The sequence below is a fragment of the Ambystoma mexicanum genome, chromosome 11, assembly GCF_040938575.1.
Source record: "Ambystoma mexicanum isolate Mex_15411 chromosome 11, UKY_AmexF1_1, whole genome shotgun sequence".
Classification (NCBI taxonomy): domain Eukaryota; kingdom Metazoa; phylum Chordata; class Amphibia; order Caudata; family Ambystomatidae; genus Ambystoma; species Ambystoma mexicanum.
In genome coordinates this window covers 1,312,428,093-1,312,446,958 of record NC_090934.1, presented here as the reverse complement: position 1 = coordinate 1,312,446,958, position 18,866 = coordinate 1,312,428,093, and the positions used below count along the sequence as shown (strand labels likewise).

Genomic DNA, 18,866 nt, shown 5'->3' with positions numbered 1-18,866 from the left:
TCAGCCCCGCACAAGATCCACACTAGGATTGACCATTTGTTCATAGACTGGGAGCAAGTTTTGATGGCAGGCTCAACAACATACCTTGGCAGAACAATTTCGGACCACTCCCCCCTACTCATGCAGTGGAAGGTTAGGGGACCTAGACCACCGATCCCAACGTGGAGAATGCCCACCGCAGCACTCACTGACCAAGAATTCAGAGAAAACCTGAACACAGCGCTGGAGGAATACATTAACAACAACAAAGGCTCAGTGGCAAGTTGGGGCACACTATGGGAAGCCATGAAGGTGGTAACACGCGGGGAAGCCATAGCAAAAGCGGGAGGTATCCGCAAAAGACTGAAGGCTGAACTAGAGGGACTAGAAGAGGAAATAACGAAACTGGAAACGAACCCCAAAGCTGGCCCAGAGGGGGAAGTTAAACTGAGAGAAGTCCGAGAAGAATGTGCCTCAGCCTGGGATAGGCTCGCTAAGTTTGATTTCGCAACCTACACTGCCAGAACGCATAAAGAAACCGACAAACCTGGAAGATTGCTGGCTTGGCTCTGCAAACGAGAGCACCCAAGACACCTCCCAACCGAAATCACAGATGACAATGGGACAACACGTAGAACACAACAAGATATTAACGAGGCATTTGCGGTATTTTACGCCAAACTGTACGCCCACGACAAACAGGTGCCCAGGGACGAAATCAGAGACACCTTAGAAGAAATAGGACTCCCAAAACTTTCTATGAACAAAGGGAATCCCTAGAAATGGAGATCACCCCGGAAGATGTGGCTGAAGCGATCAGATCCCTAGCGACATGCAAGACCCCCGGAAGTGACGGCCTCCCACCCGAATTTTACAAAACATATGAAGCAACCCTCACCCCTATACTCTACGAGGTCTACCGAGAATCATATGAGAACGGGATCCTACCTAACTCAATGAAGGAAACGATAATAACCCCAATCCTCAAACCAAACAAACCCCACTCTGAATGTGACTCCTATCGCCCGATAGCGATGTTAAATTATGACAGTAAGATCCTCACCACCATCCTGGCCAAGAGACTAGCAAGAGTGGTGGGTTCTATAGTCCATAACGACCAAAACGGCTTCGTCCCAGGACGCAACACAACAGCCAACCTCAGAAGGCTACAACACACCATGGCTGAGACATACTCGAGAGACGAAGACCTGGCAGTGTTGTCGCTCGACGCCATCAAGGCCTTCGACTCCATATTCTGGGAGTGGCTGATTGAAGTGCTGAGAGAATTTGGCTTCGGAGAGGGCTTTGTGAAATGGATCAAGGTACTTTATAATTCACCAGTGGCTAGAGTCCGGACCGGAGGCACGATATCTGAACCCTGGGACATACAAAGGGGTACCAGACAGGGCTGCCCACTGTCACCAATGCTGTGGGACTGGAGCCGATAGCCATATATTTCCGGAGACAGCTTTTTGATGCGGGCATAAGAATGGGAAACAAGTACACCATAATATCCCTATATGCAGACGACGTGCTCCTGTACATAAAAGACCCCCAACTTAATGCACAAGTGGCACTGGATGTACTGGACAACTACGCACGCTACTCCGGAATCAAATTCAGCAGGCAGAAATCTTGTGCGTTTCCCCTGGCTAGGCTCAGGGGCCAGAAAGAAACGGACCTGCCAAATGTGGGGATGAAATGGCAACTGGAAACATTTAGATACCTAGGTGTCAATGTGAGATACACCCCGGAACTAACGCATGAACACAACACTGAAGCAGTAATAAAGGGCCTCCGAAACTCTATGAAATTCTGGTCTAAATTGCCACTAGCAATGATGGGTAGGGCAGCAATTGTCAAAATGATAATCCTGCCCCGCTTCTTGTATTACTTTATTAACATCAGTCACTATATCAGACCTCCATTTTTCAAAAAGCTTGAAGCAATAATCAGGGACTTTCTATGGGGACCAGCCAGACAAACTGTCATTATCTACTCTCACACTACCGTACAAAGAAGGAGGAATACAACTACCTGATCTACAAACATACTACTTATCCGCACAGCTCACCCATGTCACGAAATGGCTCTCAGATGACCCAACCCCCGAATCAGAGATGCTGGAACAAACACCCTCCAAGCTGTTCCCCAAAGAGACACTCTGCAACCCACTGAAGCAGACACAGAATGACCCAATGATTGCAAAACTGGGTAGGCAGATATGGTCTAGAACTTGCTTGATCCGACAAACGAAACACCCCTACTCCCCCAACATCCCCATCCTGGTGGACGCATGTAGAACCCAAACAGACCTCACGGTAGCAAGAAGCTGGGAAAGAGCCGGACTCTATGCCTGGGGAGATATGTTCGATGAAGACAAATTCAGGGAGTTCGAAACGCTTCAAGCAAGGGAAGGACTCACTAGCGGACAGTTCCTGTGGTATCACCGACTCAGACAAATAGCCAAGAAGAAATGGGACAGCTGGCCGGAAGAACCCACCCCGGACCCCCTCCTTCAGGAGATGTTTGACCTTACAGATGGCTGGAAACCAATAACTAGAATTTACAGTCAATTAATGGACAAGCCCAATCTGAAGAGTGCACCATTGAAAGAAAAGTGGGAGGCGGATCTAAGAATCACACTAACAGACAACGAATGGGAAAGAGCGTTAACCTACCCCAAAGAGGTGTCAAGAAACGCCAGATTTAGACAAATTCAGCTATATGTATTGTATCGTACGTACATGACTCCACAGAGAGTGGCTGGTTTCAGCAATAACACATCTTCAAAGTGCCCCTGGTGCAGTACGGACGATGCAGACTTAATGCACATGTTCTGGACTTGCGCCAGAACGAGAAAACTCTGGTCCAAAGCACAACAGACCTGCACGGACGCTGGGATGTCCAGATATGAATGGAGCCCGAAAGACTGCTTATTAGGTACATATCCCAGGATAAGCAAACACAAACATATAACCAAGCTGATGGACATTGCATGTATTCTTGCCAAAAGAACAATAGCAATGGCATGGAAGGCGCCAGGAGGGCCCAGGCAAGAGCGATGGATCAAAGAGTTGGAGAGATGGACAGAAGCTGAAACCAGAGCATGGCAGGAAGGAACTAATGTAGAAGATGATGGCGGGAACAACACTCTTGAATCATGGAAAGCGCTCCTCCGAGACAAACTTTGCAGCCGACCACAAGCCCCCATAGGCAGACTGCCTAGACCAGCGAGAAAGAGCAAAACACCACCCTAACGTCATGGGTTCCTTGGATGGGTCACCCCTGGCGTCCCGGAACTCCAGCCCTCTAGACCACCGGCCCAAACTGAACTTGAAAACCATATAGCAAAAATCGAAGACTGTTTAGGTTATTAGTTTAATTTGTTCTCATGGTTTTGTTTTTCTTTTCCTCCGTCACCATTTGTATGTAATGCAACAAAAGTTAATAAAATAAGTTTAAAAAAAAAAAACTACTTTATTAATCAGTTTTGAGGTAACAAAAAGTCAACATTCACTAATTTTATCCCTCAAGAAATGCGTATATTTTTAAACCAGACCCGAATTGGAAAAAATGGCAAAGGCCTAAAAACCAGGATACATATTGATGACAAGAATAAAGAAACAGACATGTTTATTTAACCTTGACAGATATTTACCAACCACAAACAATTAAGCAAAATACTTACCTTTGCCAAAAAATAGTCCCACATGCTCAACTCAGGAGGAACAAATTTTTCTCTGTATGAAGGTCTTTCCACAGGTACTGGTGGTGGTACAACAATGTCTTTTACTGGTCTTCCAGGTACAAGCATTCTCATATTAAATCTACGACGGTGCTTATCCATTTCTTCAGAAGGCGCAGGAGGTGCTAAATTTGAATAATGAAGTTTCATGTATTTAGATGTAGCTTAAAATACACTATAAACATACATTGTTAACACATTTCTAGAACAATAAATTACTTATGCTCAGTAATGTACTGAGTCTATCGGCCTACATATTCCTCATCTTAGAAGTCTTCCCAGATGCAGACTGGCATCAAAAACCTTTCCATAACTACCTCGAGAGCACTGTGGCAGTGCATTGCCTTTACTTGGTTACACTGTTGCTTATTACACTGGAAGTGACGTCATTGGTAGTACATATGACGCTGTCTGCACTCCATTATCTTAATTTTGCCAATTTTCCCCACAATAAGAGGCAGAAGAAATACAGAAATTACAGATTACAATCAACCTGTATGGAGGGCTGGCGGGAGGAAGGAATTGCACATCAGAAACAACTCCACAAGAAGTAATTTGTTTGTCTAAATTGTATCTTATTTCCACAGAGTTCATCTTTTTCTTGTCCTTGCACAGGTACAGGTTCAGCAATTCCCAATTTGAAATGAGTCTCAGACTGCCCCCTTTCATAAATACCAGCAAATGCAGGCAGTACCTATGTTCCACCAATCTGATTGAGGCACTAGCTCTATGGTAACCTGGAAGTGGTATATGAACTCGAAGAGCAAAGTACCCATGGGGTGGACAAGGAAATTAAGGGAGTTTACCTAGAGGACATTATAGGAAAGGGAGACAGTAACCCTGAAAATCTACCAGCAAAGCCAAGGCAGGGGTTTTGATCTGCTTCTTGTAAAGCAAAAGCAGCCTTGCTCCCACTGGAAATGAGTGGTGGTAGAAGTTCAAATTTGAGAGCTTTTGAAAAGGAGGCAGAGGAGACTAAAGAGGTGGTGCAATGGCCTTGGCGAGCATCTCTTCCCTTGGGTGGGCAAAAGTAACAACATTGAAGCAGCCCCAGTCTACCTAGCGTGCACCCTCTTCCAACATGGCAGGAAAAAGGGAGATCCACAATGCAAACCGGGGCCCCCATGCAGATACGAGGAATCTGCAGCATGCCTCATGGAAGCAGTCACCCAGTGTAACCGCCAGGTCAGAAGGCGCACACCCCAATCTCCAGAACAAGAACTCCTTAATCAGGCATTCTAGAAATATAACCACTCAACTGGACACCCATCAGTGCCCCGCCGCTGTGGATCCAGGCAAGCTGAGGCGACAGAAGGAAATTCACCAAAGGAAATGCTGATCCTCCTGACAATATCAACCTGCCCGTGACATTCTATGTCTGCTGGCCATAAGGGTGCTGAATGGATTTCCAAGCCAATGCTGCATTCAGTTAATAGGGCATACTCCAAGACATGCTGTAGATATGACATCAGGCCAAAAGAGGAAAAGCATTAGAGTGCTTACCTCTTGACTTCCATAGTTGCCCTTTCATTAAGAACCGGCCTTCTGATTCCTTTGCAAATTGGGGAAGACATTATCACCCCACACAAAAAAGACCCTTGCATGGGTTATGTGAATGTAAAACCTGATGAGGTAGCTATTAGCTGGTTCACACATGCTTCCCTTGTAAGCCAGGGCTAGGTGATGCTGCTTAGGGGATTAAAATTCTCGACTGAGACTACATTAACATTACACAAAGACAAGAACATCTGATTGCACTAATAACTATAAATTGTCCTTTTCTCAAAGGACTTAAGGAGAGTTTAACTAGGCAAATGAACAGCTCCATTGTGGTGCCAGTATTCTACAGGTTCCTTGTATTTTCCATGTTATCCATGTGCCGGTACAACAATCTTCATTGCAGCATTTATTTTCATCATTGTTCTTGCAACGGTTGTGCCTCTCTAACCTCTGCAATTCCCTTACTGTTTTCTAATGCCTGTTTTTCCTCTGCCCTCCTTTCTAAAAAAGGGCGATTTCCCACTTCACCCAGCTAACTGGCCATACCTTCCTACATCCATTGCTTTCTGTACTTCAGCCTCCAACATCTTCTGGACCTGTACTTGCTTTCTCCCCAAGTGTCCCACCCACTACCTCCCTGAAAACACTTGCTGCCACCGGTGCAAACTTGTGCACCCGCTGCAGCATGGAAACAACGTACCCCTCGTCCATGCCTGCCGCATTTCTATCCCTACTCCTGCCGCAGCATAGTGTTAGCTTTGTGCCACACAATCTGCAACAGAGGGTGAGGTGTGACACAGCCATTCCTATATTCTTGCCACAAATAGTGGATTAATAACACTGCAAGCAGATCGAGGTAAAGATATATCACTATTTCACATATTGCTGGCAAACTGAAACAACTCTCAACTAGTGACATGCATTTTATAAAAACACTTTTATTGAACATTGTACCAGGAAAGAATGCAGCTCAGCCTTCATTGGGAATATGGTGAGAGAAGCTAACCACCACCTGACCATTTCATGCGGAAATTAGGTCACACCAAAGCAGACTCTTGTGCCCTACAAACTAAACTGCCTTTGGGATTGACTTGTGGGAAAGGCGAGTGAATGCTTGTAGGTCTTATGATGTGGAGGGAGACATACATAGTGGACATATGCTAAGTCAGTATATATATGTTGAGAGGGACACATGACAGTAGAATCAAATGAGAGAATAACATTAGCAAATTGGGGGTGCCACTCTTCAATAGCATACTCAAAATGTCAGGGAATACTTTGAAGTGCCAGAATAAGAAGAGGTGGTACAAGAACAAAGATCATAGGTGTCAGATTAAATTTTCAAGAGCAATGTGGAGGGTTAGAATGAGGAGACAGACCAGATCTTGTCATGTTTACTGATACTTTATTTAAATAATAAGCAAAAGGCCTCACAGTCCCCAATCTGTGGATTTCCCTGCGTTACAAAACTAACTATGGTGCTCGTGATCAATGACTGATGTCCAAAAGTAAAGTCTATCCTCAGTCCAAAACTAAAACTAAGCTGACTCTACCACTAAAACAAAACTAAAGCCCAGGAGACTGACTCCATTTTCCTGGAATGGCTCCTCCGCCTTAATATAGAATCTTCAGATAGTTCTTGGCTATCCGTTGCATTAAGTCATTCAGTTCACTTAAGGGACTTTTCCAACTCTCTGGCTCCCCTTTTCCCTGGCTGTGTCATGTCCTTTCTGGCGTTCCTTGCCTTTGAGTTTCTGCTACTGTATATTTCTCCAAGGTCTTTGAAGGTCTGTCTTTCTCTAGTATCAACTTTATCTTCTGAGCAATAGAACCAATCTTCTTATATTCCCCGTTCTCAGTCTTCCTCGGGTTATTTGGCCCCTCGCAGGGACGAATTTGATGCTCTAAGTAATGACTCTTAGTCTCTTGTTCATTTGCTCTCTCACTGGGATATGAACTACGAACCCAATGATAATTCTCACACTCATTGTCCCATGTTGTATTCCTGGGACGAATAGGGAGAGCCCAGTAATGATTCTCACTTTCTTGATCACCTGTTGTCTTACTGGGACAAGTAAGAGGACCCCAATAATGATCCTCAGTCCCTTTCTCTCACTCAGACGAGTAGCAGGTGCAGGGAAAAGCATTACATTTGTTTCTAGTACTATCGTGAGTTTTGTCACACCATTCATCAAAGTTGCTTCTCTTACCAATACAACAGGATTATGCTAATAATGATCCACACTTGACCATCTCATATTAATATTACTGGGACGAGTATAATTGTGCCAGTAGTGACTCTCTGCTGATCTCCATTTCTCATTATTACTGTGACGAGTGTCATTGTGCCAGTAATGATCTGTACTTAACTTTCTTACATCAATATTACTGGGACGAGTATGAATTGGGTACTGGTGCTCCCTCCTGGGTCTCCCGTTGTCCCAGTTACCTTCTCTGCTTGGGTTTGGCATCACCGGGCCCGATTGCAGGACGGCTATTCCTCTTCATGTCAGGACAACTCCTGCCTTCTCTCTGACTCTCTCAGCTTCTCAGCATCCACTCTGGGTGCCAAAGACGAAGCAGTCTCAGCGTAGTTACCAGACTGCACAGGCCACCACTACGGTGTCACGCCACCACTCAATGCTGGGTCTCTATTTTGGGGTTTCTTCCCCCTGGTCTCCCCTGCTTCCAGTTCTCTCAGTGCTTCCCTTGGAGGCCACCTAGTTGCCTCCTCAGCGCGCAGGACTTCCCAGTTTCGATCAGCTTCCACAACAGCGCTGGTTGGAAACTCCCAGGCTTCTCTTCTCTCTGAGAATGTTCCTTCTTCTATTTTTAAGACACATGGCTGGGATCATAGTCCTCTTTCTCTTACAGTGGAGTGCTTTCCATCACTCGCTCATTCTTCATCTTCTTCACAGTATTGCCATTTTCTGAGAGTTGAGTGAACTGTATCACTTGCTCACTCTTCTTCACTTTATTATTACAATACATTTCTTGGGTTTTATGTCACAGTAACAAACAGTGGCTTGATCACTTTGGCCATTCTGAAGCCTTGTGATTATTGATGGTCGACAAGTGAGTAACTTCGGCAGTTCCTCTGCATAAAGGGAGTCCATGTCCTGAAGAAGGGAGTCTCCCCCCGTTGAGGTCACGCTTGCATCTAGCCCTAGGGTGGGTATTGCGTAGCAGGCTCACCTCCCTAGCCTCACAAGATAAGCCTTCACCCCCACCCCCTGGGAACAAGTGCCAGGTTCCCAGTTATAAGACAATGCAAACCCACTTAATGCAAGAATTGAACAACACGATGGCGGAGGATGATGGGGAACCAGCGCTGTGGTGCTGGTTCAGGGCTGTGCATGGAGACAGAGTGCCAGATACAAGGACCTAACGGTGTGACCAAGAGGGAAAAGCCAATGCCAGAAAAACCCTTGCTGTAATTCAGGTTCAAATGGCAACACAGTCCCAAATGATGGATGAAAAAGGGATTCCAGCCAAATGTTGAACAAAAAGAAGAAAAAAAATGAAAATAATAAAATAAAATCACTGTTTTGAGTGGATGGAAGAATTCCAAGGTAAAACAGGAACAAAGGAAGGCAGAAAGGAACAAACTGAAATTCAAGGAACAAAAAATGGGTGGCAGGAAGGAGCTAAGGAACACGCAACTGGAAGAAAGACAGCGTTGGTACTCAGAGTTGAGACGTGTTAGCTCACTGTCTCTTTCCCGATGTATGCATTAACGCATATTGCAGGAAGGCGCCATCTTGGAAGGAGGACTGGACCGCTAACAGAGTCTTCATAAACGTGAAGGAACAGCACAACAGGGAAAGCGCCAACGTCACCATAGCGACAGTCTGACATTAAGAGAAAGCCTTGGAAGTGTGATGAAAATGTCAATTAGGAGCACAAAAATTATCCTCCTATTCTGTCAAAAGATTCCAGATTATATGGCAACACTTGCTGGCATATGCTTTTTGGCCCATGGGATTAGAAAATTAGAAAAAAGGCAGATAGGAAGACAAAAATGAAGACAAGTATACTCAGTTTCAAATTATTTCAAAGACCAGAATGGACGCGTGGAGGAGCAGGACATAAGAGTGTGAAGAGGAGGAAGACACAAAGAAACTGACAAGCTGTCCTGATGAACTGGAGCCTCTGCGTCAGTGTAATGTGAGACTTCTCCAAGTTCAGTGAGAAGCTCAGGCAGACAGCAGTGAGCAAGTATCCTCAAGGTGCCTTGAAACCTACCCTGGGGACTGACTTGGAATCAACTAGTCATCCAAGTACTGGAATACCAAGACTCCATATCCCCTGAGGTGTGCCAATACCTACTGCTATCAGCCTGGTGAATGCACTGGGTGTGGACCTCAAGCAAAAAAGGAGAACTTTGAACTGATAATGGTGATCCCAATGACAAACCTCAAGAACCGCCTGCGCTTCAGATGGATCGGCATGTGGAAATGAGGGTCCTTAAAGTCCAACGACACCAACCAGTCCTAGGATTGAAGAGCTGTCGAGCATCTGGTCTCGCATGCACTATGTACCTGAATCGCCATGGGTGTCCACAATGGTCTCTCTGCTGGGGTTGTTCAGATGAGCAGTGTGAATGCAGAAAATTCCTCCCTCCACGGGTTGGGAGGGCTACACCACACCGAAGAGGGAACAACTCCCTGCACAACAGTGTCCAGCACCACTCTATTTACGTGGTTACAGGAACAGTGCGAGCACTGAAGAGGGGTGTTGGGTGTTAACAGAGTCCAGGAATGATGGACTTGTCAGGGTGGTGGTCACAGGCAATGAAGGAAGAAAAACGACTGAGGCATGCAAGAAAAAGGAAGTCTGGAGCAGGATTATAAAGCCAGAGATTATCCCCACAAAAACAAAACAGGAGGCAGAGGGAAAAGGGATCAGGAAAGACTGGGAGGGAGAAGACCAACGGCAGAACAGAGGCAGCAAGGCTGAATGGAGAAGGAAATGCTGACGAAAGCATTATCAGGAGGCCAAGGAGTGTTAAGACCTATAGCATTAAGACGCTCCAAGTGTCTGAAGGATGCCAATTATGAAGTGGAAAGTCATGGGAAACACTGATGCCGGATTCTTGCATCCCTGTTGTCAAGAGGACACCAAGAGCATGCTTCACCATGCATGTGCGGTACATAGGTGCCAGTCCCTCCGTCATCATGGCATATGCACCATAAGGACTTCGCTGAGCAGGCCGGCCGTTCCTCTGAACTGTCCTGAAGCCATGGAGAGTAAGAGCAAGCCATTGCCTCCATCAAGGGTAAAGAAGCCAGGTAAAAGGGCACCTGTAAGCATGTTGTGCTGGCTGCGGCGTGACAAGAGCTTGGAGAATTTCCTTCAGCAACACCATCCTAAACTTGTCCTTGGACCAGAGGTCCAGGATGAGACAGAGTCCTCTTTCTTGGGCACCTTGAAGTAGCGGGAGTACCAGACCATACCTCTCTATGGCTGGCACCTACTCCACTGCAGCATTCAAGAAAAGACTTTGCAGTTCCACCTGGAGCTTACGTTCCAGCTGTCGAGGGGGATGGTGGTCTGTGCGGGGATTCTCTTGAGTAAGGTTAAACAGTACCATAGCTCCACCAGCTGGCAAACTCAGGCGTTGGAGGTGATCTCCATCCACCTCGCCAAGAACCCAAAGACTCTCCCTCCAACCGGTGAAGTATGAAGGGAGAACTCAGAGGTTTTTGCATTGCCAGTGATGCCAACGTCAAAACCATGGAAGCCTGGACCTTGTACGTACATCTACTACTACCGGGGCATGAGAATCTCATTTGCACAAGAGGTGTTAATCACCTTCTATGCCACGCTTCCTGAGTCTAAAACTTTCTTAGCCAAAGTGCCAATCTTCTTTGACTCTCTGTTGGTAGGGAAATTCGACATTGAGGACGAAGGCCTCAAGTTCACCATCGCAGCCTGCCCCACCAGGAAGGGAAAATCGTCTCTAGCCGGCTAATACTTTAAGCTTGACGCCGACGACCGGAGTGCAACATGAACAGTACCACAATTGCAAAACCGAGTCCGACATGGGCGTGTTAAATGGCAAGGCTCTTTCTGACTGTGGCCCCTTGTCCAGTATGTAGGTCAATTCATACTGCTGGAGTGGTTTTCGATGGAACTCTGAGGCCGAAAGCAATTACCACATTATAATACTGGGCGCTCAGGTGTGCGTACGGAGGCGCCTGCTGTATTTCGACATCGGGGACGTGGCCAGCACGCTTGCGTCGGGCAGAACATCTGCTAGCTCAAGCAAATCTGCTGGTCGCCAATAAAGTCAGGCAGCGGTTTCATATCTATCCCAACCAAGAATACCATCCCAAATGCGATAGGGTCACCTTCCTCAACGAAAATCTGCATGGACTCAAATAAGTCTGACCTGGACTAAGACACATTGTTTTGGTCCCGCGGCTGAGGTAATGTTTTTTTTTTTATAACTCTGTTTATTGAGTTTTAAAGCATAACAACATAACAAGAAACATGAATCATCGGCATACAACAAATGAGAAAGGCGTAGCATAGCAGCATCAAAGACAATATCAAAGGCAAGAGGGGCATCGCAGGGCCAAGGACAGTTGCAGGTCAAGGCAGGCGGATAAAGTTAATCAAGATGTTGAGCTGTATCGACCGGCGGGGTTTAATGCGCATCAAGCCATTTGTCCCATATTTTCCTGAATTTGTGGGGGCAACCCCGTGCGTTGTAGATCCGGCGTTCCGAAGACGCACACCTGTTCAGGTCATTCCTCCATCGGTTCAGGCACAGTGGGTCTGCGGAACCCCATTTAGCCGCGATAAGTCTCTTGCCAGCCCCTAATGCTATTGACAGGAACATTTTCCCATGTTTTGTCAGGTCTACTTCCCCCCCAGATGCCCAGGAGTACCATTTTGGGGTCCCTAGGGATTGGTGTTCCCATGGCGGCAGAAATCATATTAATACAGTCCCCCCAGAAGAGCTGTAACACTGGGCATTCCCATATCATATGGTAGAAGGTGGCGGACTCAGTTTTGCATCTGATACATGTCCCATCATCTAGTCCCCCCCCATCTGGCCATTTCAGCCCGTGAGTGATAAGAGCGGTGGAGAATTCTCAATTGTATTAGTCTGAGTTTATTTTCTATCCCAATTTCCCTGGGGGACATCAACGCATCGACCCAGTCCTCCGGCTCCAGTTGACCCACATCCCTTTCCCACTTTGCTTTGAGCCCGTCAAGCTGCGGAGTCCCAAAAGAATTGAGGGCCTGATAGAGAGTGGAGGTGACCTTTGAAGGGATGCCCTGGGGGAGGATATTGGTCTCAATGGGAGAGCATGGGGGTATGTCTGTCGTGTCTGGGAATTGGGTGTGGATGGCGTGGGCCAACTGCGCATGTCGAAACCGGTCCATGGGCGTCAGATCAAACTGTACTTGCATAGTCTCGAAGTCTAGAAGGCGTCCCCCCTGTATCACATGTGCCAGTGTGTGTATCCCTTTTGCGTGCCAGTGAGCGAAAGCACCCATTTTCACTACTTCTGGGAGGAGTGCGTTGTGCCATATAGGTTGGGACAGTGTTGGAATTCCTTTCCAGCCGACCAGTTTGTGTGCCTCCCGCCAAGCTCGGCGGATATGGTGAATCGTCTTGGGAAGCCTCGGGAGACGGTTGTGGGTGGCATACAGTGTCTGGAGTGGGGATAACGGGGTCATGGTCTCCAGCTCGATATGGATGTGCGGTAGTGTGGGGTCTGCATGCATCCAATCGTTTACCACTCCGATCTGTGTTGCAAGGTAGTATGTACGTATGCAGGGCAAGCCGATACCCCACTCCCAGACCGATCTTTGGAGCGTATCAAGGGCAATTCTGGATTGCTTCCCTCCCCATAATAGTGTGCGGAGATTCCTATCGATAAGTGCGAAGATTTCCTTGGAGATGATGAATGGGGCGTTTTGGAGGACGTGGAGGAGTCTGGGGAGGGTCATCATCTTAAATAGTGCGGCTTTACCCAACAGCGACAGGGGGAGTGATTGCCAGTGGGAAGTGTCTCTGTTGAACCGCTCAAGCACAGGTTGCAGGTTCAGTTGGGGGAAACTTTCAAGTGTCGGGTCGAGTCGTATGCCTAAATATGTAAATTCCCTGATAGAGATGTGGTATGGGCAGGACTCAGGAATCGCGGAATCACCACCCTGGATTGGGAAGTAAATAGTTTTGGTTTCATTCACTTTCAGACCCGCAAAGTTCTGATATTCCCTAAGGATGAGGGAAACAATAGGGCATGAGATGCATGGGTTACTGAGATAGACAAGGAGGTCGTCCGCATATAGCGAAAGGCGGTCTTCACCCCCCCCCCCCCCGGCCAGGCAAACCCAGTCCAGTTGGTGTTAGCTCTGAGCTCAATAGCAAGTGGTTCGATAGCCAGGAGGAAGAGAAGCAGAGACAGCGGGCACCCCTGTCTCGTACCCCTACCCAGTGGGAATGGTTTAGAGGATCTGCCGTTTACTCTTACCGTGGCCTCCGGGAATGCATAGAGCAGCCTGACCCATGATATGAATGCTTGTCCCAGGTTCATCCGGTCCATGATTGCCCACAGAGCGTCCCACCCCACCGAGTCAAATGCCTTTTCAAAGTCCACCGCCAGGAGGGCTAGTGGGACCGGTATCTCTTTGGCTCTGCACAGCGCCAGTTGGACCCTGCGTAGGTTCGTACGAGTGGACTTGTTGGGCATAAATCCGCACTGGTCCGGATGAATAAGGGTCTCTATTACTTTCAGAAGCCTGTTGGCGAGTGCTCTGGCGAGGACCTTGGCTTCTCCATTAATTAATGAGATGGGGCGATAGGAGGCACATTCCTCCGGAGGTTTCCCAGGTTTATGTATGACTATGATGCATGTCTTCCTGAGGTCCGGGGGGAGTGCCCCGAGTTCTTTGCTACGTAGGAACATGCGGTGCATATGGGTCGATAGCCTACCTCCGAGGTATTTCCATGTTTCTGTGGGGAAGCCGTTGGGGCCAGGGGTTTTCCCAGGTTGGAGCTGTGTTAGCGCCTCTTGCACCTCGGTCTCTGTGAGTTCCGCGTTCAGGAGTTCCGACTGGCGTCGTGAGAGTTTCGGGATCTCGATCCGGTCGAGGTAATGGGAGGGTGCAGCCGGCGAGCTCTCGGCGGGTGGGGTATAGAGCTTCTCATAGTAGGTGGCAAATGCTTCGACAATGTCAGAGTCGCCCGTGAGTAGTGTGCCATCCGGTGACTTGATGGCACGCACATGTCCCCTGTTTTGTTGCCGCCTCTCCAGCCAGGCCATTGTCTTATTTGCTTTGTCGCCGCGTTCATGAATTTGACTCTGGACGAGCTGGTGGGCAGTTCGTGCTGTGTCCAGAGCTAGGTTACTGAGGGCATCTTGTGCCGTGGTCAGGGCATCCTTCGTCGCCCGGTCGCTGCGCTCCAGGGTCTGTCTTTCACACTCCAGGACATATGCCTCTGCCTCTCTGATCTTCTGGGCTTGTCTTCTTTGGTGGGCAGAAACCGCCGAGATAGCTTCTCCCCGAAGAACTGCCTTATATGCCTCCCAGATCGCGATCGGGCAGTCCACTGAGCCCTCATTGAGCTCGAAAAACTCTGTTGTCTTTTTTTCCAGTTCCTCCGCTATCTCGGGGAGCCACAGATGGTATGTGTTCAGACGCCAGTTGCGATCCGGACCTGGGCAGGCGCTCTTCAGGGTTAAGAGGAGTGGAGAGTGGTCCGAAACGCCCCTTGCGAGGAACTCAGCAGCCAGGAGTCTGTGGTTTATGCTACTGGGGATGAAGGCATAATCAATCCTGGAGAACGATTTGTGCGTGCCAGAGAAGAATGAAAAACCGGCCTCGTCGTCATGGAGTGAACGCCATGTGTCCGTCATTCCCAGGGCTTCGGCGAACATGGCGAGTGGCGTAGAGGCGGGGCGGCATCCGGATCTTCTATGAGATCTATCAAGATCAGTGTCCATGACCTCGTTAAAGTCCCCTCCTATCACCCACAGATCGGCCTCTTCCTCCAGGAGGACATGCCGCAGTTCAGACAGTAGTTCCTTCGTGAGCGTGGGGGGGGCATAAATTGCTGCGAGGCCCCATTTTTCGCACCAGACATCGGCGAGCAGCAACACATATCGGCCCCGGGGGTCAGCTCTGACCTTCCTAACCTGTAGGGGGACGCGTTTGTGAACGAGGATCATCGTGCCCCTGGCACCTTTCGTGAATCCGGCCTGGTAGGTGTGTGGGTAGTTGGACCTTTTGAAAAAATTGGAGTTCGTACCGATCAGGTGTGTTTCATTTAAAAGAGCTATGTCCGGCGAGTAGCGATTAAGATATTGGAGCACCAGCCTTCGCTTTATGCTGGAGCCCAGTCCATTAACATTCCAGGACAGTAAGGATATCCTGTTGGAGGTCATCCTATCTGCGTGGGTGCTGTAGCTCGTCATCTGGACGGATCAATGGCATTTGCATAGTGTTCAAGGGAGAGCAGGGGTGCTCCCGCAGAGGAAACGCCAGTGGGTCGCTCCGTGACGACCCGCCAGATGCTTGGAGAACAGTAGTGTTATTAGCCGTTTCGCCCGGAGGCCATGCGCGCCCCCCTCGCCAGTGCCCATCGGTGTCATGCCTTCTCGATCCATAATTCGGATTCCTTATATACCTAAAACGCCCCCCTCCCTGTACTCCCCCCCCCCAACTGGGAGCGCCTGCCGCCTGCATTCGTCTGCTTCCAGCCTTCTTGTCTCTTCAATCCGTTTCCTTAGTTCCCCAAAACTTCCCCCACCCTGTACTTCCCCCCCAACTGGGAGCACCTGTCGCCCAAACATTAAACTTATAACTTGGTGAACTGCAGCTTCCTCGGGATGATCTGAGCTCGGGTGGTAACCGCTGCGGGATCCCTCGGACTGCGCTTGGGACTGCGGTGCCTAGTCGATGGCGGCCGCAAAAATGTAGTTGCCGTGGTATCCCGTGGCGAGTTCAATTCTGTGGTGCCCAGACCTCATCCGTTCCCTGTGGTATTTTTGGTGGAGCGCTGTGGCGATTCGGTTTCCGAGACTGTCTGAGTGTGGGGCGGTGAGTTCTGCCCAGGTCCGGGTTTGCGGACAGACGGTCCAGAGGGCCAGCGTCGGGCCGCAGGCCCATTGAGGATCTGCGTTTCAAGCCAGTCCCATGCTTCTTTGGGGTTGTGAAATAGGTGGGTTGTACCCTCATGGTGGACCTTGAGCGTCGCCGGGAAGAAGAGAGCGAACTTGATTGATAAGGAGTGGAGTTTCTTCTTGACAGAATCAAACGATTGGCGGGCCTTTTGGACCTCTTTAGTATAATCCGGGTAGAACCCCACTTTGTAGCCATTGTATGTAATTGGACCGGAGGCCCGTGCCATCTGCAGGATAGCGTCTCGGTCCCGATAGTTGAGGAGACGTGCAATTATTGTTCTGGGCGGGGCTCCTGGGGCAGGTCGCCCGGTGGGTACCCTGTGTGCTCTTTCGATAGAGAAGAATTTCGACAGAGTTTCCTGGGGGCGAAGATGTGGGTCAGCCAGTCTTCTAGGAAAAGTTCGACACTGGGGCCTTCCTCTTTTTCCGGGATCCCGAGGATCCTGAGGTTATTGCGACGTGCCCTGCCCTCACTGTCTTCGGCTCGGTATTCAAGTTGATTGACTTTTTGGGCAATTATGGCTAGTTGTTGCTCCAACTGGCGGACGTTATCTTCTGTGTCTGACACTCTTTGTTCCGCTTCTCCGACCCTGGACGATAGGTTGCGGAGATCTTGGCGTAGGAGAGATACTTCCGTGGAGACTCCACCTATTTTGAGTTCCAGCGATGTTCTCGAGTCCCCAATTGCCTTCATTACGTCATTCAGAGAGAGTTGGGGGTCCTGACTTTCTTCCCTATTGCCTGGTTCCACCAGTCTATGTGTCTCCTGTCGCGAGGGGGCCTCCACTGTGTAGAGGTCCATTTTGCTCTGCAGGGTCTGCCGCTTGGCCTTGTCTTTGCCCATGTCCAGGGCAGTAGTTTGTGTGAGATTTTAGGCCCAGGTGGATCGCGTGGATGTCCCTCAGGGATTGCCGTGGAGGCCCAGTTGGGGTGGGCTGGTCGGGCGTCTATCTGTTGCCCCTCTGTCCTTGATCCTGGGCCCCAGTGATGATATGTAGGTTGCTGAGAGCCAGTCCCCTGTTCCGGCTGGTCCGGTGTGCTCGATGGAGGGTCCGGAGTTACTGGGGCGGGGGGTTGTCTGTAGTTCACAGTGTGTGATCCCTCCAGGAGTTATTCCCCCTTTGTGGGGTGTACGTCCATTGGTTTCTGCCTGTGGGGCGGTATGGGCCTTGTTCCCTCCGCAATCACGCCCCGGGGATGGTCAGTCCGCAAGGCTTTTGGGGAGTAGGTGCTTATTGGGGAGGGGGGTATGCCTTCAATCCCCGCGACTCCTCACTGTTGTTGTCTTGGAGTGTGCCGCCTCCCTCATGCGGGTCTCTGTCCCGCAATTCGCCGGATTAGGGGGGGGGAGAGGTTGCCCGTATCCTGCTGTTGCTGCTGGGGGGAGCGCAGCCTCGCGTTGCCTGTGCCTGCGCTCCACCCCAGGTGCCGCCGTCTCGCTGATGGGGGGAGGGAAGGGAGGGCTCCAGCTCCGCACCCCTTCTCAATATATTGTGTTTTGCCCCGCCGGCAACGGGTAGCGCGTTCAGCCCCCGTATGCCAGCTCCTCCGCGGGCGTATCTGCGGCGCCACCGGGGGGACACTGGAGAGGCGCGGGACACTGTCCAGATGTTCGCAGGGTTGGCAGGGGGGGCTGCGCGTACCTTGTGATGTCGCTGCACTGTCCCCAGGCCTCTCTCCTTCCTCACTGCTTCCCAGCCTCAGGTGTCGCAGTCTCGCCGCTCGGGGGTGGGGGGAGCCTGTTCTGGCGCCTCCGAGAGGCCGCTCCGTGCTGCTAGCTCCCAGTCGCCAGGGGATCAAGTCGTGATGGCCGCAGGCGCGGGGTGGTGGTTCGCTCCCCGGGGGGCCAAGGCCGCTCGAGGGGGCAGGGGCGGAGCAGCCGCTCACGTCCGTCCGGCAATAGCGGCAAGATTCGCGCCGACGGACTCCGGGGCGTTCCTTGTGATCCTGGGTCCGATTCTGCCCCAGATTGCAGGGTTCGCCGCCTGGATGGGTGCACTGCCTCTGTGTTGCCCGAGGTCGGGCGTTTTCAAGCAATTACCGGCTTTTTACAGGATATATTGTCGCGGCCACCGGGAGCTGATGCCTTTAGCTCCTCATGCGCGGCTCGCGCATGCGCAGACCGCTGACGTAATGTTGAGAGGTGGCTTTAGATATGGCCTGCCAATGCTTCAGTCGACAACATCTGCGCCAGAGTGCCTTTAGTTTTGGTAGAGGTCGAGAACGAGGGTGGTGGACTTTTCTTTGCTACCATTGTGCCGGGCAAACCAGGCGCAGTTAGTGCCTTAACTGCCATATGCATCGAAGGCCAAAGCTGTACCAACCGTAGCTGTTTCAGAGATGTGCATCATCTGGATTTCACATTTCTCCCATTTCTCCCTTGAAGTCCCCTTAGAAATATAGGATTTACCCCTTTCACCCGAGTCGGAGACATGTCTGTGTCTGCACTTCTTATGAGTGGAGGAGAAAGAGTGTTGGGACTCGCAGCATGGGCA

General features: G+C 49.7%; 1 protein-coding gene across 4 annotated transcripts in view; it reads right to left on the bottom strand.

Moving 5' to 3' along the window:
• DMXL2 (Dmx like 2) overlaps nucleotides 1-18,866 on the bottom strand; it is a 2,950,233-nt gene that overhangs the window by 821,971 nt on the left and 2,109,396 nt on the right. For all 4 annotated transcript variants that reach the window (XR_011279824.1, XR_011279825.1, XM_069624807.1 and 1 more), the window contains exon 29: nucleotides 3,671-3,852. Coding sequence is in view for 2 of the 4 variants with exons in the window: in XM_069624807.1 (XP_069480908.1) it covers nucleotides 3,671-3,852 (182 nt within the window). In the remaining 2 variants the exon portion in view is untranslated. The remainder of the gene's footprint in view (nucleotides 1-3,670; nucleotides 3,853-18,866) is intronic.